At 35.2% G+C, this 25,317-nt stretch overlaps 1 protein-coding gene across 3 annotated transcripts; it reads right to left on the bottom strand.

Moving 5' to 3' along the window:
- Nucleotides 1–1,509: 1,509 nt before the first annotated feature.
- Nucleotides 1,510–25,317, bottom strand: LOC100591991 (UDP-glucuronosyltransferase 2B15). 3 transcript variants are annotated; one of them, XM_012499360.2, is made up of 7 exons: nt 24,991–25,285; nt 24,562–24,636; nt 22,698–22,846; nt 17,724–17,855; nt 9,976–10,063; nt 8,928–9,147; nt 2,020–2,299 (listed from the first exon to the last, which is right to left on the bottom strand). In XM_012499360.2, exons 1-7 carry the CDS (start codon nt 25,283–25,285, stop codon nt 2,020–2,022), a joined length of 1,239 nt encoding a protein of 412 aa, XP_012354814.1. The 3 variants fall into 3 exon arrangements, with proteins under 3 accessions (XP_003268480.1, XP_012354814.1, XP_030674701.1); XM_003268432.3 differs by having other exon boundaries at nt 1,510–2,299; nt 24,562–25,317; XM_030818841.1 differs by lacking the exon at nt 24,562–24,636 and having other exon boundaries at nt 24,814–25,285.

The raw sequence follows: 25,317 nt of genomic DNA, 5'->3' as shown, positions 1-25,317 counted from the left end.
TGTCTCTTAGCAGAGCTCAAGCACTCTGCTAGGAGAATCCTCCTTGTCAGGATCCACTGTTCTGTTCAAAGTTGGCAGGCAGGAAGGTTTAAATATGCTGAAGCTTTGCCCACAGCTGCTCCTTCCCCCATGTGCTCTGTCCCAGGGAGATGGGACTTTTATCTATAAGTCCCTGACTGGTGCTGACTGGTGCTCCTCCCTTTCTTTCAGAGATGCCCTGCCCAGTGGGGAGTTATTTAGAGAGGTAGTCTGGCCACAGCCACTTTGCCGGGCTGTGGTGAATTCCATCCAGTATGAATTTCCTGGCCTCCTTAGCACTGTCAGGGGAAAATCACTTACTCAAGCCTCAGTAATGGCCCCTCCCCCCACCAAGCTCCATTGTCCCAGGTTGACTTCAGATTGCTGTGCTGGCAGCGAGAATTTCAAGCTAGTGGTTCCTAGCTTGCTGGGCTCCACGGGAGTGGGACCACTAAGCGAGACCACTTGGCTCCCTGGCTTCAGCCCTCTTTCCAGGAAGTGTACAGTTCTGTCTCACTTGTGTTCCAGGCACCAGTGGGGTACAAAACAAACAAACAAAACAATAACAACAACAACAAACTCCTGTAGCTAGCCCGGTGTCTGCCCAAACAGCGCCCCAGTTTTGTGCTTGCAACCCAGGGCTCTGGTGGTGTCGGCACAGAAGGTAGTATCCTGCTCTGTGGATTGCAAAAACCAGGGGGAAAGCATAATATCTGGGCTGGATAACACAGTCCCTTATGGCTTCCCTTGGCTGTGGGAGGAAGATCCCTGGCAATGCAGAAACACCCTGCCTTCTGCATTGGTCTCACTGAGAGGTGCAGACAGGAGCTGCTCCTATTTAACCATCTTGCCAGATCTCCATCTTCTGAAAGTTTTACTGTTTCCAGTCTTATGTTGCTGTCTTTCATCCATTTTGAGTTGATTTTTGTATATGATAAAAAACAAGGGTTCACTTTTTTTCTTTTGCTTGTGGACATCCAGTTTTCTCAGCACCATTTTTTGAAGAAACTCATCTTTCTCCATTGAGTATATTTGGGACTCTTGTTAAAGATCAGTTAGCTGTATATATTCATGGATTTATTTCTAGGCTTTCTAGTTTGTTATGTAGATCTGTATCTACTAATGTGGTATAACATACGTGTTAATTTTTGTATGTTAAACTATCTTTCATTCTAGGAATAAACTTGCCATGTCTTCTAGAAAAGAACTGATGCTAAGTCTGAATACACAGTAAAAGCCAAAGAACACTATTGGTCTTGCAATCTCAAAAGGAAGAGTGAGACTTTTTACATAATTTAAACCTTGAAGATTTCATTGGCAAAAGTAAAAACAAAAATTCTGCTCAAAATGAAGCCAAAATATTCCGAATATTTGCAAAACAGTGTTGATACTATGAGTGGAGTTCTTAATGTTGTGTTCAAATACAATGTGTGAAACGTAAGGAAGTTCAGTAACTTTTGGATTAGAATAATAAATTTCAATATAAGCCCATAAGGTTTTATGTTATTTTTATTTTTCTTTTCTTTTTTTTTATGGCTTGGATGACACTTTATTTTCAAATTAAATAGTAAAAGTTGTTTCCGTTCTCACATTTTCCTTCTAGGTTTAAAAAAAAATGAGTTGGTTTTTTTTTTTGCTTTCTTTTTTTTATTATACTTTAAGTTTTAGTGTACATGTGCACAATGTGCAGGTTAGTTACATATGTATACATGTTCCATGTTGGTGTGTTGCACCCAGTAACTCATCATTTAACATTAGGTATATCTCCAAATGCTATCCCTCCCCCCATTGTTATTTTTCATAGCTTAAAAATCATTGACATAGAATAATTCCAACTAAAGTACATATTAAATCCCTGGAAAATAAATTTTGACTTAACAGGGTAAGTTGTGAAAAGACATTTTGTCACAGGAAAAAGGAAATACTCCATTTAAACCCTCCATGCTGGAATAAAGGAGGAGTCCCATCTTTCGGTCATTCCACTTCAGGCTTTTGATATAACTAATCCCTTTTCTTCTTCTTTCCTGTTTTGGCAAGCTTTCGGAAACAAAACAGGCAACATTTTGTGATGATAAATATCACAGTTGCCACGCAGGTCAGCAGGAATGCTATCACATCCAAAGAGTGGTACTGGATCCAGGTGAGGTTGTGAGCTGCGACCCGAAGGTGCTTGGCTCCTTTGTGGCGCATGACAAACTCAATCCAGAAGACTGCTCTATCCAGGGGCTTCATTGGTTGATCATGATGAATTCTTGATAATTTCATAGCATTCTCTTTATAGCTGAAGGATAAAGATATCAACATTAAAAGTAAATTTATTGCTTAAGCATATCAAGTCTATGCATGGTCTTTGAAAAGTGTCACACAAATGATTCAAAGTAAGTGTGACTGAATTGACATAAAATTTCAAAGTTTTAATGTATGTCATTACAGAAAGTTTGGTTTTTAAATTGGAGTTTTATAATTGACAAATACCTTTAAAAATGAAAACTGGAATTTTAGTTGGGAAAGTTAATGTTTTTCTAGAACAGAAAATATTGTGAGCCATTCTAAGTGCTATAAGTAAGATAGTGGAAATAGAATCTGGGAATGATCATTTTGATATTTTTAATTATTTTTTATTTTTTGAGACAGGCTTTTGCTCCATTACACAGGCTGAGTGCAGTCAAATGATCATGGCTCAGTGTAGCCTTTCCCTTTTGGCCTCAAGTAATCCTCCACCTCAGCCTCACGAGAAACTGGGACTACAGCTGTGCACCACCATGCCTGGCTATTTTTTTTTTTTTTTATTTTTTACTTTTTTAGATATGAGGTCTTGCTGTAGTGCCCATACTGGTCTGGAACTCCTGTGGTCTAGTCATTCTCCTGCCTCTGCCTCCCAAAGCATTGACCCTACAGACATGAACCACTGTGCCCAGCCCATTTTGACATATTTAAAGAAAAATTGTGTCACAACTGGTGAAATGCCTCCTAGCTAGTTTCTCAGCTTCTACTCTAATTTTCTGTCTTCTACCGTGTTTTCCTTCTAGTAGCCAGAATATTTTCTAAATCAATATCAAATTATGACACTCACCTGTTAAGATTTCCATCTGGTTTCTTGTTACATTAAGAATAAAATCCAAATCTGTCTTTGGTCTAGAGAACTCTACACAGGCACCTACTTGTCCTAACCCTTTCCCCCTGTACACTCTCTTCTAGAGACAATGGCCTTCTGTTGTTCTTTAAACCCCTGAAGGTGTTCTCACCTTAGCCCCTTTACACCTTTTGTCCCCTGTGTCTCTCTCATTGAGCATTCTTTCTTGCAACTACTTGAGGTTTGCTTCTATTTCTTTTTGAGGCTTCCCCTTAAATAATACCCCTTAGAGAGTCCTTTCCTGGCCACACTATAGGCACCCATAGGATTTCTCTAGAGCTTTGTGCTTACTTTGCTATTTGATTTCTGGAACTTTAAAACATGTTATATGTCTTCTACAATAAAACTTAAAGTATGAAATACATAGGATAAATGTATATACACTGTGTGAGTATCTCAAAATTTAAGATTATCTAAAACATTATCCCAAAGTGAAGACACCAATTTATCACAAACTGCCTAGAAGAACTCTCTCCTCCTGAGCCATTTTAGTCACTACTTTTATCCTCAAAGTAAGTATTAACCTGATTTCTAATATCATAGATTAGTATTGTTTATATAATTGAATTAAATAATACATATTCATTTCTGTCTGTTTTTGTTTAGCAGTTGTTTAATTGCACCGGTGTATTCAGTTGATTGACAAAGACCACAGATGATCTCTTCATTTTATGATTAATGGATATTTGTGTTGTTAACATTTTTTGACCTTACTAATAATTATGGTATTAAGGTATTTGTATGTTTTATTAGGTTTACATATTTATTCATTTTTGTTGGATGTGTACTTGGAAGAATAGTTGATGAGAGAAAGGCATATTTATAATTAGAATTTTTTGTTGACTGAATTTTTTAAAAAATATTTTTTATTTTAAAGAATCAGAGATTGTTTTAGTTATCATTTTTGGATGATTTATAATTTATTTCTAGTATGACTAGAACATATAATTTTTATGAATTTGAATCTTATACAATTTACTTAATGTTTATTTATGGCCCAGCATATAGTAAATCCAGGTAACTGTTTCATATAATCTTTTTTTTTTTTTTTGAGACAGAGTCTCTCTCTGTCACCCAGGCTTGAGTGCAATGGAGTGATCTTGGCTGACTGCAATTTGCGTCTCCTGGGTTCAAGTGAGTCTCATGCCTCAATCTCCCAAGTATCTGGGACTACAGGTGCTCGTCCTCCACATCTGGCTAAGTTTTGTATTATTAGTGGACACAGGATTTCACCATGTTGGCCAGGCTGGTCTCTTAACTCCTGACCTCATGTGATCCTCCCACCTTGGCCTCCCAGAGTGTTGGGATTACAGGTGTGAGCCACCTCACCCGGTCTCCATAAACTCTTTTAAAAATGTTTATTTTCTGTCTACACACACACAACCAGAGATATATGTATGGATACATATATACAGATATATGTGCTATATATATATATATATATACACACACACACACAGACACACCTATATAACACATAGGTTACATTTAATTGTGTATTTCAAATGTTTTATCTCCTTAAATAAAAGACTTCAAAGATCATTATTTTTTCTTTTCTTTTTGGTCTATTTGAATTTAATGTGAGTACTAGTAGGTTCACTTTTTTTTTGTTTTTGTTTTTGTTTTTGTTTTTGAGATGGAGTCTCGCTCTGTCACCAGGCTGGAGTGCAGTGGCACTATCTCGGCTCACTGCAACCTCCATCTCCTGGGTTCAAGTGATTCTCCTGCCTCAGCCTCCCAAGTAGCTGGGACTACAGGTGCACACCGCCATGCCCAGATAATTTTTGTATTTTTAGTAGAGACAGGGTTTCACTATGTTGGCCAGGAGTATGGTCTCGATCTCTTGACCTCATGATCGGCCCTCCTCAGCCTCCCAAAGTGCTGGGATTACAGGCATGAGCCACGACAACTGGTCGGTTCACATTTTTTTAAAAAACAGTTTTATTTTTACTTTAAGTTCCAGGATACATGCGCAGAATGTGCGGGTTTGTTACATAGGTATACGAGTGCCATGGTGGTTTGCAGCACCTATCAACCTGTCATCTAGATTTTAAGCCCCTCATGTATTAGCTATTTGTCCTGATACTCTCACTCCCCTTCCATGCCCTAAATGGCCCTGGTGTGCGTTGTTCCCCTCCCTGAGTCCATGTATTCTCATTGTTCAACTCCCTCTTATGAGTGAGAACATGTGGTGTTTGGTTTTCTGTTCCTGTGTTAGTTTGCTGAGGATAATGGCTTTGCATTTCATCCATGTCCCTGCAACAGACATGATCTCATTCCTTTTTATGGTGTATAGTATTGCATAGTGTACATGTATCATATTTTCTTCATCCAGTCTATCACTGATGAGCATTTGCATTGGTTCCATATCTTTGATATTGTAGATAGTGCTGCAGTAGACATACATGTGCATGTGTTTTTATAGTAGAATGATTTATATTCCTTTGGGTATGTACCAAGTAATGATATTGCTAGGTCAAATGGTGTTTCTGGTTCTAGATCTTTGAGGAATCACCACACTGTTTTCCATGATGGTTGAACTAACTTACATTCCCACCAAAAATGTAAAAGCTTTCCTATTTCTCCCCAGCTTCACCAGCATCTCTTGTTTTTTGACTTTTTAATCATCGCCATTCTGACTGGCATGAGATTGTATCTCATTGTTGTTTTGATTTGCATTTTTCCAATGATCAGTGATATTGAGCTTTTTTCATAAGTGTGTTGGCTGCATAAATGTCTTTTTTTGAGAAGTATCTGTTTATATCCTTTGACTACTTTTTGATGGTGTTGTTTGTTTTTTTCTTGTAAATTTGTTTGTGTCTTGTAGATTCTGGATATTAGACCTTTGTCAGAGGGATAGATTGCAAAAATCTTCCCTCATTCTGTAGGTTGCCTGTTCCCTCTGATGACAGTTTATTTTGCTGCACAGAAGCTCTTTAGTTTAATTTGATACCATTTGTCAATTTTGGCTTTTTTTGCCATTGCTTTTGGTGTTTGTGTCATGAAATTTTTGCCCATGCCTATGTACTGAATGATATTGCCTCGGTTTTCTCCTAGGGTTTTTATGGTTTTGGGTTTTACATTTAAGTCTTTAATCCATCTTGAGTTAATTTTTGTATAAGGTGTAAGGCAGGGGACTAGTTTCCATTTTCTGCATATGGCTAGCCGGTTTCTACGGCACCATTTATTTCATAGGGAATCCTTTCCCCATTGCTTGTTTTTGTCAGGTTTGTCAAAGATCAGATGGCTGTAGATGTGTGGTGTTATTTCTGAGGCCTCTGTTCTGGTCCATTGGTCTATATGTCTGTCTTTGTTCCAGTGCTATGCTGGTTTGGTTACTGTAAGGTGTAAGGAAGGGATCCAGTTGCAGTTTTCTCCATATGGCTAGCCAGTTTTCCCAACACCATTTATTAAATAGGGAATCCTTTCCCCAGTTGCTTGTTTTTGTCAGGTTTGTTAATGATCAGATGGTTGTAGATGTGTAGTGTTATTTCCGAGGCCTATGTTCTGTTCCATTGGTCTATATATCTGTTTGGTACCAGTACCATTCTGTTTTGGTTATGTAGCCTCGTAGTATAGTTTGAAGTCAGGTAGCATGATGCCTCCAGCTTTGTTCTTTTTGCTTAGGATTGTCTTGGCTATATGGGCTCTTTTTTGGTTCCATATGAAATTTAAAGTAGTTTTTTTTCTAATTCTGTGAGGAATGTCAATTGTAGTTGGATGAGAATACCTTTGAATATATAAATTACTTTGGGCAGCATGGCCATTTTTACAATATTGATTCTTTTTATCCATGAGGATGGAATGTTTTTCTATTTGTTTGTGTTCTGTCTTAATTCCTTCAGCAGTGGTTTCTAGTTCTCCTTGAAGAGGTCCTTCACGTCCCTTGTTAGGCATATTCCTAGGTATTTTATTCTCTTTGTTGCAATTGTGAATGGGAATTTATTCATGATTTGGCTCTCTGCTTGTGTATTGTCGGTGTATAGGAATACTTGTGATTTTTGCATATGGATTTTTGTATCCAGAGGCTTTGCTGAAGTTGCTTATCAGCTTAAGGAATTTTGGAGCTGCGACAAAGGGGTTTTCTAACTACAGAATTATGTCATCTGCAAACAGAGACAATTTAACTTCTTCTCTTCCTATTTGAATACCCTTTATTTCTTTCTCTAGTTCACATTTAAATCCACCATCTTATTCTATATATATATATATTTTATTTTCTAACCTGTTTTATGTTTCTTTGCTTTCTTACTTTTCTTGAAGTATCTTAAATCATTTCTTGTCTTACTAATTTTTTGATAAAGTGTTTTTAATGTATTCCCTTAGCTGGTACCACCTTACATCATAATAATATTGGTAGGAGTAACAGACTCTGAATTGATGGTAGCTGGTCTAGGCACAGCATTTTCCATAATATTTCCTTTGGATTATGGAAAAGTTAAGTATTACATATTTATTTTATCAATATTAAAACCTTTGTATTTCAAAAAGCATCTTCCAAAAAGTAAAAAAAAAATCTATTCTGTCCATAGTGGAAGAAAATATTTGAAAATCATATATTTGATAAGGGATTGTATCTATAATATATAAATAATTCTTATGAATCCAGAATAAGATAAATAGAAAAAGACAAAATATTCACAAGATTAAAATAGAAATTTATCTAAGGAAGATGTGTGAATGACCAGTAAGCACATGAAAAGAGAGACCACTTTACACACACTAGAATGGCTGTAATAGAAAGACAGGTGATACAAGTGTTGGGAAGAGTGTGAAGAAATTAGAGCCCTCCTATCCAGCTGGTGGTAATGAAAAATGACGCAAATACTTTAAAAAACAGTTCAGCAGTTCTTCATAAACAACAATTTCCCATATGCCTCAGAAATTCCACTCCTAATATCTCCTCAAAAGAAATAAAAACATATTTTTACACAGAAAATATGTATAACAATGTTCATTAGTGCCAAAATTGGAAAGACCTAAAATGTCCATGACCAGATAAATGGGTAATTTTGGTATAAACATATCAAATAATATGATATAGAAATAAAAATGAATGAGTTCTGATACATCCTACAACATAAATAAAACTAAAAATAATTATGCTAAGTGAAAGAAGTCATTTACAAAACACCATAAATTGTATGATTTCATTTATATGAAATATGTGAAGAGAATAATCTATTGGGAAACAAAGTAAGTTGGTATTTTTCTAGGACTAGAGGTTTATTGGGAGTGACTTCATACATTACGAGTTTAATGTGAATTCATTAAAATGTTCTTTAGGGTTGTGGCTTTATAACTATGTAAACATACTAAATATATTTAGATTTTAAGTTTTAGTGAATGTTATGCTATGCAAATTGTAATTATCACATTTCTTAAAATAATGATAATAAAAATAAATTTTTGAGAAAGAATAGATTCATACTTTCAGAAATTTTAGGTATTGAATTGAAATATTTTATCATATTTCTCTAGTTGTTATTTCTTTTCATTGTGTATTCTATCATTAAAAATATTTAAAATAATTATCTACATATCTTTAATTTTTTTGATTTTATAATTCATTGCAGTTATTGGTAAACCATTAAATCTGTGGGGTTGAAATGTAACTTTGAAATAACTGTCTGGTGGAAAGTAAGAACAGATTTTACACTGGTTAAATCACTTCAATCCCTTCAAAATTAGTCTCTTAAAAATGGGTTAAAATTCATATTCACTGTTGACAAAATAATTTATAAATACCACCTGGTCACAAAATTGCAATACTCACATAGGGTCATTAATGACTGACTTCAATGCATTGAGCAAATCTCTACTTGACATGGTCCTGATGTCCACACTGAGGGCTGCTCCCTTGGCTTTCATGTGAACAATGTTATCAGGTTGATCTGCAAACAAAGGAATGCCCACCATAGGGATCCCATGGTAGATTGCCTCATAGATGCCATTGGTTCCACCATGAGTTATAAAAGCTTTGGTTTTGGGATGACCTAAAAGTGGATGAATTTTTAAAAAATTATTAATTATAAGATACTGGAATTGAATAAGAAATGCACAATATAAGAACTTACAGCAAAACTGTTCCCTAGGTAACATTATACCCACAAAAGTGCATTGAAATTGTTTTTGAATTTCAGAGGAATTGCCAGGTTAACAAAATGAAAAAGCATATTCTTAATTAAAAAATTAAAATGTGCAAAAAAAATAAGATTGGATATACAAGAACATGGTCTCTTTAGTATTATAAATAATGAAGTCACATTTACATATGTAAAAAATATTTAAATACTTAAAATATTTAAAATATTTAATTTTTTAAAAGGCAGCAGGGAGTAGGGTGGAGGTGGGGCTGAGGAAGGACTGGTTACACATCATCATGAAGTGTGTTATCATTTTATCATGATAAAGATTGGTGATTTATTCCCATAGAAAGTAGAGTCACTGGTAATAGAAGAGTGTCTGCTATTTTTCAGTGCCTGTTGAAATAACCCTGCAGTAGGGGAAAGAACAGAGTTAAAGTTGTAGAAATAGGAGACAGACAGAAAATCCAGGAAGTTATTTAAAACCTGTGTGAGGAAATTACACCTGAACAAAGAGATTTTTATTCTGACCATAAAGAATGTGACTGTATGTAATAAAATGCCAACTACTATAGTGTATTCTTTTTATACTAAGACTGGAAAATAAATATAAAGTAGTTAAATTTGTTTTTTTAGTTTTCCAATAATAAATGCTAAATATGTTTGTTTTATGTTGAACTATTATCACTCTAATTGGCTGTTACTAATATATTCAGTATTTGTTCTCCAGAGTCTTACCAAGAAGGTCATTCTGGGGTAACCACTTGTACAGTCGAGTATTGGAACCTAAAGTATTTGGCTTCTTGCCATCAAATCTCCATAGAACCTGTTAGGGCAAGGAAAATATCTTGTTCAATGAATAGAACTCTAAAAACATAGCATGTTAGAATTCTGAAGAGATTAATAATCAGTTAGTTAATCCATATAAAAGATGAAGAAATAAGAAGAAGTGATGTCAAGTAATGAGAACTACTAAAAATCTGAGGTAAGTTGAATACCCACATTTAATGTCTTTACTCTTATAATCAATTTGGTATATAAAGAAATAATGACATTTCTAACATAATAGCTAGACACATGAGATTGTGAAAGGAAAATAAATCTTGGCAACCCAAACTCTATGCTAAAGGAAAAAGTTAAGCTGCTCAGGGAAAACCTACCTCCCATTCTATTCAAAGTAAGCCCTCAGCGCACTGAGATAAATGCCTATCTAATTGCCTCATTTGGAGAGGCTAATCAGAAACTCAAAGGAATTCAGCCATTTGTCTCTTATCTACCTATGACCTGGAAGCCCCTTCCATGCTTCAAGTTGCTCTGCCTTGGTTTCTACTTGTCCCCCATTTCTGGATGGAACAAATGTTCATCTTATATATGTTGATTGATGTCTCATGTATCCCTAAAATGTATAAAACCAAACTGCCCCCCCCACCACCTTGAACACATGTCATCAGGACCTCCTGAGGCTGTGTCATGGGTGCACATTTTCAACCTTGGCAAAATAAACTTTCTAAATTTACTGGGAACTCTCTCAGATATTCAGGGTTCATATTTTGGTAACCATCAAGAGATTCTGAGTGGAGGTTCCCTGACCTTTGATAAAAGTCCTATCAGTGCTTGGTACCAGCATGAGCTAACTTTAGGGCTCAAACAAATAAGACAATTGGCTGAGGTCTGGGAGCAACCCCTCCAGAGAATCCCTGATACCCCAAAATTCAGTCAAGATCTAAAGTTTATTTTGCTGTACAACTCCTTTTTTTTTTTTTTTTTTTGGAGTTTTACTTGCTTCCTACAAGAAAGGCAATATTTCCTGTTTCCATGACAATGGAAGTCAGGTAACTATGGAGTTTGAGCTCGTTCCCAGGAGGGAGGATGAATTTGAGGTTTCTTTCCTGATTCTAGGATGGCAGAGGGCAGTTTTTGCCTGAAACCCATCCTTAGGTAAATAGCTGAATTGGGGTTTTGTCTTGGTTAATGTTTACCAACTAGCTGGACTTAATTTCTCCTTACCATTACAGTGCTTAGTGATCACACTTTTGGGATTTTTTTGTACATTCCAGTATTTCTCCCATCAGATTTGACAAACTTTACCTGACTTGATCAAATCTGAGTGAGAATTCCAAATTGTGGGTAACAAAGCCTGTCTAATTTGGCTAAAATTCTTTGCAGACGCAAAAGAGAAAACAAAACAAAACAAAACAAAACCTAAAAACCATGCTCTTGGTTTCTGTGTTTGCTTCCTGTCTTCAAAAAAACAAGTGTTCTTTTGTTTACTTTTCTTCCACCCTATACCTCCTTTTGCCTTGTGCCATTTGCAGTACAAAAAATCTAGAGAAGGCTTCTAATGACTTGAACTCTTTTAAAGAATTCAGAACAAGGGCACCACTCACCACTTTGGGGGTGCTCTGTTTTCTCTATGGAGTTACAAGAGTTGTGGGCAGATTTTTTCTTCAGTCCAAAGCTCTGTTTTCCTATGTTGAATGACCTGACCTCTTTGGCTTTGAGATTACCACAGATTACCTTGTACTGTGAGAGGATTTTACCTTGGCATGTGTAATGGCAGATGAGAGTTAAAAGTAGGGGGTGGCTGAGTACAGAATACAGGAAGTAGTATTGACTGTTGTAATTTTTTTCCTCCTAGGAAGTTGTTGTTTAAGGATCCTAATTCTAGTTTGGCGATGCATTGTAAAGGGTCTCCTCTATTGTTTTTATTCCCCAAATTAATCTCGATTTGGCTTGTCTGTGTGGATTTGCATGAGAAACTGAACTATGGTTTACATAGGTAAATGAGAGACTGAGTTTTCCCATCTCCAGAGAGAAAGAGCATTTGCTCCTCTCAGCCAAAAGACACCCCTAAGTGACTGGAGGCCTTGTGGGAGTGTCTTGGGCTTGACCCCCTATGACATGCAGTGTCCCGCAGGGAAATCCCCAACAAAAATTAACTTTTAAAACCAGGCTAGTCAAGGAAACACATATAAGAGCAGATCACCCAGCATTTTGAGCCCTCTCAGAGGTCATAGACCTCTGGAGAGAGAAACTGAGTCATGTAAGAGGCAATGATCCCCTGATATCGCCCATTAGGATTTATGACACCTCTACTTGGCAGAATTTATGTAAAATGAAGGTAATATGGTCTTTGTGCACATATACATTAAGAGGCTTAAAGTTGTCCTGCAAGCTATAGAGTTCCTAAGTTCTCTCTTTTTAAAAAAATTTCTTTTCTTCTTGCTTTAAATTTGCTTTTATTTTTCTATTAAGATAAAAACCACAGTATGGATTCAACAGGTTTTTGTCTGTAAGCTGGTCAATTTTTTTTATCTCATGGCTAAAGTTCTGAAGTAAAAGCCATAGAATCTTTTGTGTGTGTGTAATGTGTTTGCATCTATTTAAAAGGCCATTATAATTTCTATAATTTTATGTTTAATAGGCAATTAAATCCATTTTATTTTCCTCGCAGCACACCAAATTTTTTCTCTCTGTACCTCATGGTGTAAATTTTGCTATTTGATTTTCACTTGGTTTCTTTTAATATGCAAATTTAAGACTATTTAGCTTACAACTGCCTATGGTGATCAAGTATTCATACAGATTACCTATTGAAACAGGTTATCAAGAATTTGGAAGTCTAATATGGCAAAAAGTAGTTTTCATAAATCTATAAGATGTACTTATACTGGCATGCTTAATATGTGTCTGTAATTATGTGTTTTGTACACAAAGTTTTACTACTGAAAATATATAAAAGAGCTCTAATTAATTGGCTCAAGAAAATAAAAGTGCTTGAATTAAATACTTTGCCAGAAAAAAAGATTAGTCAAATACTTTTTCAAGTTTATGTAACTTAAATAAAATCTTGTATAAATAAGATAGCTTTACAATTATCGCTAAAGTATGACAATATTAGAAATGTCTTAAAAATTTCCAGCATACATTTTTGTTTGCATTTATTAATCAAGCAATTTCATAGTTATTCTTGCCAAATACTTTAAGGTGTCAAAATTTGACATACGGGTTACAAAACTGTAAAGCAAGCCCAAAATAGAATGATCTTTGCTTGTGTAATTTTTTAATAAATAAGACATTGATGTTGGTTTAATGAAAATATCCACATCTTGAATTAAGTAAGGTTATCATAACTTCTAACCCTGTGGCATTAAGCAATCTAGTCCACAGGCAGTAAGGTTTGTTTTGGGAAAAGACTGTTATCATTTTGGTTTCAAAGCTAAACTATAAAGGGTGTGAAATAGCAACACTATCCTTCATTTTCAACTCATTTAAGTTTTTTTCCTCAAGTTCTGTTTGTTGTGGCATAATGCTAACAGTGTTTTCTAAAAGCTATTCAGCTCCTCAAGGTCCAGGGACTATCACAGAAGAGGTGGGTGTGTGAGATTGTAAGAACTGATACTGAGAGATAAAATAAGTTAGTTTATTTATAAATTAATCATTAATGTCAAAGACACACTAATGCAAGACCAACATATGGGCCCCTGTGTCAGATTAATAAGGTTTTCTGGAAGCATAACCTGACTTCTTAATAAAGATTATAAAGGTTATGAAAGGCTCAGGAAAGTTATATCTTATGGTCAAGATTAGAATTTTACAGATTGTTCATACAATTTTGAAACACAAACATATTTGGCTTCATGCTGTTTTATTAGGGCTTATTGTTTGGAAAATTGAGTCTCCTCTCTCAAAGAATGAAGATTTTTGCCTTTTTTTGAAATCCTTGAGTTACCACTTTAGTCAAATGAATGATTTATCTTACCTCTGATATTAAGTGTTTTAAACCTTTGATAGTTGAGAAATTTTCCAAACAAATTAATAAATTATGTTTTTTTCTGACCTAAGTAATCCTTTAATTTATTAGTTTCCCTAAAGTCCAAAAATGACATAATTTGGCTTCTTTGGTATAAAAATTATACAGGAAACATTTTCAAATATGAAATGGTGGTTGGTCTTTTTGAGCTGTATTTATATAAATATGTTATTGGTATGTGTTCCAAAATTATGGGAAACTCCTATAATTCTGATATGACTTAGTGTGTACATTATCAGTAACAATTATATTTGTTAAGTTACTGTGTGCTACAGAGGTAACAAATTTCCTTGTCCATTGTGTCTTTGACTGAGGCTACCCTAAAACTTTTTGTCATCCAAGACAATTGTCCGACTTCGGTCCTCTTTAGAAGGTGGTTTTATAATCAGCCATAAAATTCTAACAGGTGCTCTTCAAAAAAAGTTTTCGATAATTTTGGAGATTGTGACATTATAATAGAAGAAAAACTTTCAGGACTCCTGGAGAACTAAAATGTTCATGAATATCAAGCAGAACAGGAATTAACTACATGGACTGAACTAACAGAAAACTAAAGTAATCTTTTTGACTTTGCTTAAAACATTGCTGATCCTTTGTTTTGTGTTTTTTTAGAGTCAAGGAATCTTTTTTTTTTTGAGCTATTAACAGCTTTTAACAATTTAGTATACTCTTATGAACAAAATTTAGAACATATTTGTTTCCCTCTACCTGATTTCTTCAGAATTTGGAAACTATTTGTGAGTATTTTTTACTTTTGTCAATATAGTTATTTGCATAAGTGCAATAAGAATCTATTTTCATTTATAACAAAACACAATTAGAGAAACCATTTATTTTACCAAGGCTTTCACTGGAATTTTGTGCTTTCCTTTAGGGAATCAAACTTGACTTATGGAGCCAATAAAAGCCCCTTGAGAAAACTGGCCTCATAGCTTCATCTATAAGGTCCCTGTACAGGGTTCCTGAACTGTGTTAAGCAAAGAATGTAACTTTCTGACAGGCCCAGGAGCACCAAGTTTATTTTTGAACCCCAAAAGGAGAGGAATTCACCCAACTCATAGATATTTGATGGTACAAATCTATGATTTGCCTCAGCTTTGAAAAAGTCTTATCTGAGATTCTTTCTATAAGACAAAGATCCATCAAAGCCACTTTAAAAGCCTATGTAAATAACAAATTATTCTTCCTCTTCTGTATACAAATAATCAGGCCAAGTATAATAAAGCAAATCAGTTCTACCATGGTTTGACTTTAGTAAAATTGGGAAACTGAAGAGAGAAAAATTATGTTTTAAAAATTACTGTGCACCTGTTGTTAGATTACAGTCTTGCCTAATGATTTTCAATTTTTATTACAGTCTACAGTTTAGACTGAATTCTAATTTTTCATGACCACACATCTTCAAAATATTGTCTTCAGATTTATTTTCCTCCCCCGCCCCACCATTTTTCCTAATTTGGAGTCACTGTAATCTAAGCCATGCTTTCATAAAGCCCTACAAATTAAGCTGGACAACTTCAACTTCAGAAGAAAACAACAGCAACCAATTTACATACATAATCCACTTTCATACCTGCCTACTGATACATGGACTTCAGAGTAATGTGGCCTATATTAATTTTACAGGATTGTTCTTTTGTTTGGTTTTGTTTTTCTCCCTTCCTCCCTTTATTTTGTCTTCATAGGACATGAGACTTCACAACTTACTAAAGATGAACTTTCCTAATAACTCAGGAACTGCTTAGGAATAAACCATCCTTGCCATTAGAGATCGGAAGAAAACCTGAGACCAGAGACTCATTTTCTTCTAAAATGCTTTCTCCAAAAGATTTTTTTTAATGTAAAAGGAAAATAAGCCTTGGGGCCCCAAAGTCACTAAGCAAATCACTGCCTCCCATTCTATTCAAAGTCACACCTCTGCTCTCTGAGATAAATGCATATCTGATTGCCTCCTTGGAGAGGCTAATAAGAAACTCAAAGGAATGCCTCCTCCCTGCTTCAAGTTGGCAAAAATAAACTTTCTAAATGTACTGAGACCTGTCTCAGATGTTTGGGGTTCACAAGATTATCAATGAAATATTCAAATATTTAAGAATTGTTAGTCTTAAATCTAGTACAAAAAAAGTAGCAAATTAGTAATAACCCACACATTTATTTTACATAGTTTATACTAGCTGTAACCTTCCAAATTTAATATAAATTTATTAATTTTTGAGTGATATGAGTTTACTTATATCCACTTGTCTACTAGTCATAAGTTATGTTATGAATTTGACATCATTGATTACAAAAGACTAAATATTTAAACTGTGCATATGGTGAGAAATAATGCTACATATGTAGTATGTGTAATTTCTTTTAATTTGCTAACTATCAAGTGCTACTTTCAGGAAAAATTTCAAGTGGCAGTGTTTGACACAAATTCAGACTGTTATCAGTATTGCTACTTTTGTAAATGCTAACAATGTAGGAAAAAAGAACCCATTGACAATTCATGATTAACAATACAGATGCTGAAAATGCATAAAATTGTATTTTGCTACATTTTGCTTAACTGATCTTTCACACTTAGATGACACACTACATAGCATTGACAGCATTGATATATGGTCAGCTATAGCCAGTCATTACCATGTCTAGTACTAAACTAAGGTACTGATTTTAGAATTCCCAAGCAATCTTTATGAACTGGAGTAGAATTTACAAGTGTTGACCTTGTATTTCATATGGGAGTGTTAAAGTAACTCTGTGTTTTCAGCAAAAACCTGCATAGATCATTCGGAGAGGGCTGTGTCAGATAAGAAACTAAAGTGTAAATTGAAAATACACAAAGATTGTAGAGATTAGAAAATAAATTCCTACCATGTTTATTTATGTTTTCTGCTCCTTCTTAATCTGCAGAAGGCACTAATCTGATTCTTAAAGCATAGCCTTTGTTGGGCCACATTTAATAATACACACAGTCTACCTTAAAAGCAGGATTCTATATCCACCCTTTCCATTACATTTTTCTGCTTAAGACATTAGCAGCACCCAAGCCAGCAGAGCAGACAATTTTTTTTTTTTTCTCTAAATCTACTTGGCTAGGTGGGTACTTCCAGAGTAGCGGTTTGTCAGGCTAGGACATTCTTTCTCTGAATGGCACCCTGAACAGAACACTAAATAGACCTATTCCAATACATGGGAAGTAAAAACAGCCAGATTGCTTGGTAAGATGAAGCTACATGATGCATTTCAAAGTTTTTTCAATACCTGCTTATTGTTATTGTGATAGTACAGTAAGTTATTAAAATTTAACTGCTTTTTGATAATATCTACAGTGTATATTGTACTTTCTAAAATCCTGTAAACCAAAAGGAGCAAATGACAGGGCAGAATTTAGTGATTTCTATGTACCTGCCTACCATACCATGATAATATGAAACTTCACTAGCACCTCTTAAATGTATTTCCTTCTGATCACAATATTAATGCCAACGTTATTATCAATTGAAACTCCTCTCGTTATGATCTTAAGATCTTCCATATATGTTTTTTGTTTTGAACAGATGTCTGAGATAATTAGAACTATCATAGCAGTTAAATTTTCAGGCAGAACATTTCTGTAATGGACTCTTGAAGAGTTTAACAGATTCATTTAGTAGCCATTCACAATTAAGGCACTTTATCTAACCTTTTGTGGGATCTGGGCAAGGGCTGATGCAATCTTGTTGGCCCTTTCTTCTGACATGTTACTGATCATTGACCCCAGAGAAAACACCACAATACCATTTTCTCCAGAGCTCTGCACAAACTCTTCCATTTCCTGTGAAGAAAGAATTTGTTCTATCAGAAAAGAGCAACAGCATAGAAAACACTATTGACAGGATTGTTACAAACACCTAAGAAGAGAAAGTCAGAAGCTATTGGAGTAATTTTTTAAACTGACCTAATCATTCAGTTGCTTTGAAAGGAGATGTGTAATATAATATATGTGGGATCTTTCATGCAAATTTGTGTAAATATGTGTGCATATGCATGTATGTATGTGTGTGTAAGGAAGAACTGAAACAAAGCTATGACACTGCAGTAGGAAGAGATAATGCTAGAAAATATTACACCCAGACACTTTATTTATAATATTATAATTACTAACATAGGTTATTGAAGGTAGCTTTACTTGGCTTTAATTCTATTTTTTTTGTAGCTCTACTAAATCTCTTGTGTTTATTTGGGGCCATTTTATTTTATTGTTTTCTGTTCAGTTCTTTTAGTTAGGAGTCATTGGAGCCATTACATGTCTATGAGCAATGAGGAAAAGTTAGTTACGATTAGAATGATTTTACATCTACATTTATTTAGCTTCTTTAGCTCTCTAACCATTTATATTTCACTTAAAGTTAGTTAGAGTTTCCTAGTCTTACTGCACTACCCCTCACTTCCCCCCGATACCCTCACCCCCCAAAAAGCCTTAAAAGCTGAAGTATAAGAATCACTCACATTCAACAGTCTGGTATTGTGGTTTGGAATTTCTGGGAAATATTTCTGAGAATTTCATTTATAATACAGTATTATATACTATATAGTTCCATAATTAAGTGATCTTATTTCTCAGGTCATTGTTTAGGTATGACTATGACACCTTTTGTCCTGAAATCACACTGTGAAATTGATGTGCTATTTATAACTGAATGTGAGGGACCCTCATGATCACTTTGCCATGTCTCACAGGGAGCACTTGAACCACAATGGGAGAGGTCACCAGGCCTTTCTCCAGTGGAGATCTGCTCACCCTCTAGAGTAGCTCCCTCACACTATATGAAGCTCCTGGTGAATATGTGTTTGCTTCGAAATGAATGAGAATTATTCTGACTTGTGTTTCCTGATGTGTTCCTGTTTTTAAACTTAAATCCATTCTCTAATGCCATATCACTCAATGTATTCTCACACCGAGTAAGAGAAAAAGAAATGTAGACCCATACATTTCCTAGATATCATATGAAAATTGTATACTCATCTTTTTGTTGCTGTTGTCCCTTTTGTTCTAAATTCTTTTTTTCTCAGTAAAATAATGACCAACCCCTTCTATCATAACAATGATAGATCATTGGGGGAAATTTCTTTATAAAACTGTTTACAAATAAAGAAATTCTAAAATATGTCAATGCAGACCATAGATTGGTAAGTATTTTTCAAAAATATAATTTAACTTCATGACTTTTTTTTTTTTTTTGAGATGGAGTCTTGCTCTGTCACCCAGGCTGGAGTGCAATGATGCAATCTTGGCTCATTGCAACCTCTGCCTCCCAGGTTCAAGCAATTCTCCTGCCTCAGCCTCCTGAGTAACTGGGATTACAGGCACCTGCCACCATGCCTGGCTAATTTTTCAGTTTTTAGTAGAGTCAGGTTTCACCATCTTGGCCAGACTGGTCTTGACCCCCTGACCTCGTGATCCACCCACCTCAGCCTCCCAATGTGTTGGGATTACAGGCATGAGCCACTGTGCCTGGCCTGACATCAGTTTTAATTGGAGATTCAGTGTATGGCTATTAGAGATAATTCATGAGGCATCCAGGAACTCAGTGTAATTGCAGTTGCCTGTAGCCACATTTAATGTAACTTGAGTTCAATGTTTTGTCTCATTCACTGCCAAAAATCTTCTTCATCCACCCAGTATTGAAGTAATAAAACATCTCTTTATAGACAGATCAGCACTGATCTCATTCTGTGACGTCTTTATGAAAGTAATGGTAACAGAAGATCAATGTAAGTAGTCTTATAAAAGTATGAAAATTTAGAAAAAGAAAATCATTTACCCATATCTCTATCTCAATTTAAAATGTGTACCATTTCATTATGGGTTTAATTCTATTTATATAACTCAATGTACATATGTGATGTTTATTTAGAAAATTTTATTCTCATTGTATATTCCTTTTTATTCTACAAAAAAATCGTGATCTTGTTCTACTCATCATTTTGTTCCTTAGTTTCCAACTATACCTGTACCACGGCTGACAGCGTAATTAAACATTTTTTTGAAAAAAGGATTGTAATGGCTTGGTATGCACATTATATAAATTTTTAACCATTTCTTAATGTAAGATATTTGAATTATTTCCAGAGTTTTTAATGAATATTTGCTACCAATATTGAATCTTACCATCATGATTTATCCTCTGTACAGTTTCATGTGAGTATATTATAATGGCAATGCCTATATGATAGGCATCAAACACTTGATACTTTTTGGCAAGAGTCTTATTCTTTTGAAATATACAAACATTATCTGAGAATCTAATACATAATGGAAAAGCAAGCAAATTTATGGCAACAATTATTTTGTGTACAGAAGAATTAGAGAATCAGTTGCACAATTATTTACTTGGATTCAAGTCTACCTTCTGCAAGTTAACAATAACGGAGGCCCACACTTGTAATCCCAGCACTTTGAGAGGTTGAGGCAAGCGGGTCACCTGAGGTCAGGAGTTCAAGACCAGCCTGGCCAACATGGCGAAACTCTGCCTCTACTAAAAATACAAAAATTCGTCAGGTGTGTTGGCAGGTGCCTGTAATCCCAGCTACTTGGGAGGCTGAGGCAGGAGAATCAGATCGCTTGAACCTGGAGGGTGGAGGTTGCAGTGAGCTGAGATCATGCTAGTATTAGTAATAATCACTATTGTACTACTAGTCATTTATTCCTCTCCTCCTTATTCTCCTACTCTCTTCCCCCTGCTACTGGCACTATCACTTTCTTTTAATGTGAGTGAGAAGATTTTTTTTTGAGAATAAGATAAGAGTACACAGAATTACCTTTTAAGCTAGAATATTAATGAAGAGCCTCCACCTTTACAAAACAACTTTAGCTTTCCAGCTTGTTCAACTGACTGCCCAAACTTAAACATTTACATTTAAACAAGTACACAGAGTATCTGTTCTCTAGGACTTTGCTAGAGAATATAATCTTGATGTGTTGGAAAATCAATCACTATTAAATGAAGACTGATATCTTAAATGGCTGGCACATGTTAGCTAATTTAAAGTATTAGAAATAATGACTAAAATAATCATAATATCAACAATATTTTTGGATCACTGGCTATGTGTCAGAGACAACTTAAGTGTTTCATCTGTGGTAACTACATTTTTTCCACACAGCACAATATGAAGTTGTGATTACTATTGTAAAAGTAGTCATGATTGCCTAAACTCATGTAAAATTTCCTAAATGATCTTTACATTTTATAAATGTGCCTTTTTGTAATATTATACATTGGGAATATTGGGATTTTTTTGAAAGGAAATCTGATCATATCTCTTCATTTCTTAACTCTTTTCAGTAGCTCTCCATTGTCCTTAATGGGTATATCAAATTTCATATATATATATATATATATATATTTTTTTTTTTTGAGACAGAGTCTCACTCTGTTGCTCAGGCTGGAGTGCAATAGCGTGATCTCGGCTCACTGCAACCTCCGCCTCCCGGGTTCAAGCGATTCTCCTGCCTCAGCTTCCCAAGTAGCTGCTATTACAGTCACCTGCCAACATGCCTGGCTAACTTTTGTATTTTTAGTAGAGACGGGGTCTCACCATGCTGGCCAGTCCGGTCTCAAACTCCTGACCTCAGGTGATCCGCCTGCCTTGGCCTCCCAAAGTGCTGGGATTACAGGCGTAAGCCACCGCATCTGGCCCATCATTGACTCTTTACTCAACCTTTTCCTGTAAACTAAATTTGGGAACTGCCCTTACTGCTTTTCTACTTTTCTTTCTTAATGCAAGCCTTTACTTTTTTGTTCTTTTATTTGTTTGTTTTTGAGACAGAGTCTCACTCCGTTGCACAGGCTAGAGTTCAGTGGTGTGGTCTCAGCTCACTGCAGCCTCTGCCCCCAGACTCAAGCAAGCCTCCTTCCTCAGCCTCTTAAGTAGCTGGGACTATGAGACTACAGGCACACACCCCCATGCCTAGCTATTATTTTTACTTTTGTTAGAGATGAGGTTTTACCATGTTGCCCAGGCTGGTCTCAACCTCCTGAGCCCAAGCAATCATCCTTTCTCTGCCTCCCAAAGTGCAGGGATTATAGGTGTGAGCCACCTTGCTTGGCCTCTGTTTTTCTTTTTGTGTCTTTCTCACCCCCTCATCATTTCACCTATCTCTGCACATTATTGAGTACTCACTTTAATTGTCGATGAGTTTGGGATCTCTTCTGCATATTTCTTTATCATTGTGGTCTTTCCTTATAACACTTTTAGACTTTTCTTTTTCACTTGTTTTTATTCTATCTTTCGAAGTACAATGTAAGGCATGAGGGAGCAGAAAGTGTGCTACCTTTATTCTCTGAAAATCCAGCACTTACCTGTGGTTTGTATTAATCACTCTACAAACATTTTTGAAGAAATGAATCATACTATCTTTTGGGTTGCACAACGAAGGCCTTACTTTAACTAACCCTGTTTTCAAAATCTTCCTAGTAATCCTCTTTGGTCTTTAATGACAATAACATTCACATACTTGTGATAGTATAGAAATATATGATTTTCTAGCAGCAAGTCCTTTTTTCTGACCTCCCATATTCCCCTCACTCTGAGTTAAACACTCTGAAAGAAATATATCCAGCCATTCCTTCTGAAAATGTCAAGCAAACAAATGAAACAAGAATACATTTACCTTAGGCAAGGGTTTGGCTGGTTTACAGTGAAGTCCTCCAACAAAATCAACATTTGGTAAGAATGGGTGAGGAAATTCAAAATCCCAATAGGTTCGAATGAGCCACATTTCAGCTTTCCCCATTGTCTCAAATAATGTAGTGGGTCTTCCTGATGGAAAAAAAACAAAACAAAACAAAACAAAAGATAGCTAACATGAGAATTGTTATTTGAATATGCAGGTATTTTCCTGAAAGGACTTGGAATAACATACCCAAAGATATATAAAATGTCTGTGCATTGATAAAATATATATAAATACATTTATATATAGTCATAATTTAAATTTTATATATTGCACATATTGCTCATATGTATACATAAGGAAGGCAAAGTATTCAGAGATCTGTAAGAAGATATTACATCTTTAATGTAACATCAGTATATTCACAATCATAAATAATTATTAAAATAAGTCACTAATATGGTTTGGCTGTCCCCAACCAAATCTAATCTCCTCTCATCTTGAATTATAATTCCCATAATCCCCATGTGTTGAGGGAGGGACCCAGTGGCAGGTGATTGGATCATGGGGTGGATTCCTCCATGCTGTTCTCATCATATTGAGTGAGTTCTTATGAGATCTGATAGTTTTATAAGTGTCTGGCATTTCCCCTGCTTGCACTTCTCTCTCCTGCCGCTAAGTGAGAAGATCCAAGCTTGCTTCCCCTTAGCCTTTCACCATGATTCTAAGTTTCTTGAGGCATCCCAGCCATGTGGAACCATGAGTCTATTAAACTTCTTTTCTTTATAAATTACCCAGTCTCAGGTATTTCTATATAGCAGTGTGAGAATGGACTAATGTAGCCCCTATGAACTTAAATACATATTTGTCTTCTCTGTGATGCTGCAATAGTAACAAATACACCTTTAAACAACTCTTTCAGTTCCACAAGTAATTCATCTTACCTTACCCATGAAAACAGCTTTCCAGGAAGTACTCTAGCGTCTACAATTTATTAAGCTAGTCCCTTGATCCTTGGTTCTCCAAGTAAACCATGAGTTTTTTTAGCTTAACACTGAAATCTTTATACCTACTACTGTCTTGATTCATCTTAAGAATATAATTAGATTTTTAAAATAAATATATTTACAAATGAGAATTAAAAAATTTTCAGAATTTATTGACATAGAGATGTGCTCTCCCTTAATTTGGCCCCTATTTTCTTTGATGCAGAGATGCAGTTTAATAAAATATAGATTAAAACTTAGATGTTCACTTTCAACAAGATTTCAGTTTTTGAAAGAAATAATTGTCAAGCTGTTATTGAAGGAATGTATGAACATTAGAAATCTCAAGTTTTAGGCTTCTGTTTCTGGAGTAAAGCCACTATATTTCTCAACTGTGAGGGAATCCTTCTTCTTACATGAAAAACAAAATTTAATTTCTAAATGAGGAAACTGAGGTACTCAAAGAGAAACAAATTCCTCAATCCTGCATTGGTAATTTTTCTAGAAATATGTGTAAATACTAAATTTATGTGTCTGCCTTCATGAAGATGTTTCTTGAAGTATCTATTGACTTTTTTTAAAGATAAAAAAATGTGTAGCAAAATGATATGTGATGGTTTAAAGAAATCATAAGTGCTTTACATTGAAGGTTTATCACTCTCTGGGTGTCCTGTAGTAGTGATGGACCCAGGGTTCTAACTGATTCTATAAGGTCAACATTCTATAATCTTTTTGAGATTGATAGATCATCTTACATTTGCAATACATAATTTCCCTTAAAAACACTATCTTCTGACATTATATTTATATAAGCTCACCTTCAAAGGCACAGAACAGTTAGAACTTAATAAGCACCAATTAGACACATGACTTACCTAGAACTTCACTATAAAACTGGTCCCACTTCTTCAGATCATAAATTTGAAACCAAAAGTCAAAATAAAGCATATGTATCATATTTTTTATCCTCTCTGTGAAAGTCATTTGATCACTTAATTCTGACATAACAACAGGTACATAGGAAGGAGGGAACAGAAATCCTCCACCATGCTTCTCAAACGTGTAGCCAACAGAGAAGCGGAGACTGTACAGAAAGGGTATGTTAAATAGCTCAGCCAGTAGCTCACCACAGGGATTAAGGGCATCTGCCAGAACGACATCAAACTTTGACTCTTGTAGTTTTGTCATAAGTTTCTTATTCAAAACTGCATCTTTACAGAGCTTGTAATCATAGTCATAATATTCCCAACACAATTCTTGTAATTGTGAAAAATATGACCAAAATGTAGTTTTTGAAACAACATATGTCCATCTATCAAGCATTTTCAGAAGAGAATCTTCGAAATCATTTTTAGTTAAAGATGTAGGATAAACTTCAAATTTAATAGCAGATGATTTACTGGCATTGACAAGAATAGAAGCCGAAGATGTCAACACAGTCACCTCATGACCCCTCTGAACAAGCTCTTCCAGGATTGTCTTCATATTTATCCAATGGCTGTATTCTGTGGGCCACACCAGCACCTTTCCACAACTTCCAGAGCTAAAGTAAAAACTGAGCTGTATCAACAGAAAGACTGACGTCCATTTCAGAGACATCCTGTTCTTATGCAATGCTTCTTTTCCAGTTG

Source organism: Nomascus leucogenys, chromosome 9, assembly GCF_006542625.1.
Source record: "Nomascus leucogenys isolate Asia chromosome 9, Asia_NLE_v1, whole genome shotgun sequence".
Lineage (NCBI taxonomy): Eukaryota > Metazoa > Chordata > Mammalia > Primates > Hylobatidae > Nomascus > Nomascus leucogenys.
Note: the sequence above shows the minus strand (reverse complement) of the source record. Positions and strands in the feature narration are given on the sequence as shown.

Bases quoted from the DNA above. Each gene is read 5' to 3' on its own strand.
- LOC100591991 (XM_003268432.3), bottom strand. From the start codon at position 25,285: ATGTCTCTGAAATGGACGTCAGTCTTTCTGTTGATACAGCTCAGTTTT. The intron at 9,148-9,975 runs GTAAGACTCTGG...ATCCACTTTTAG, and splicing joins ACCCCAGAATGACCTTCTTG to GTCATCCCAAAACCAAAGCT. The intron at 2,300-8,927 runs GTGAGTATTGCA...TTTATCCTTCAG, and splicing joins TCAGTCATTAATGACCCTAT to CTATAAAGAGAATGCTATGA.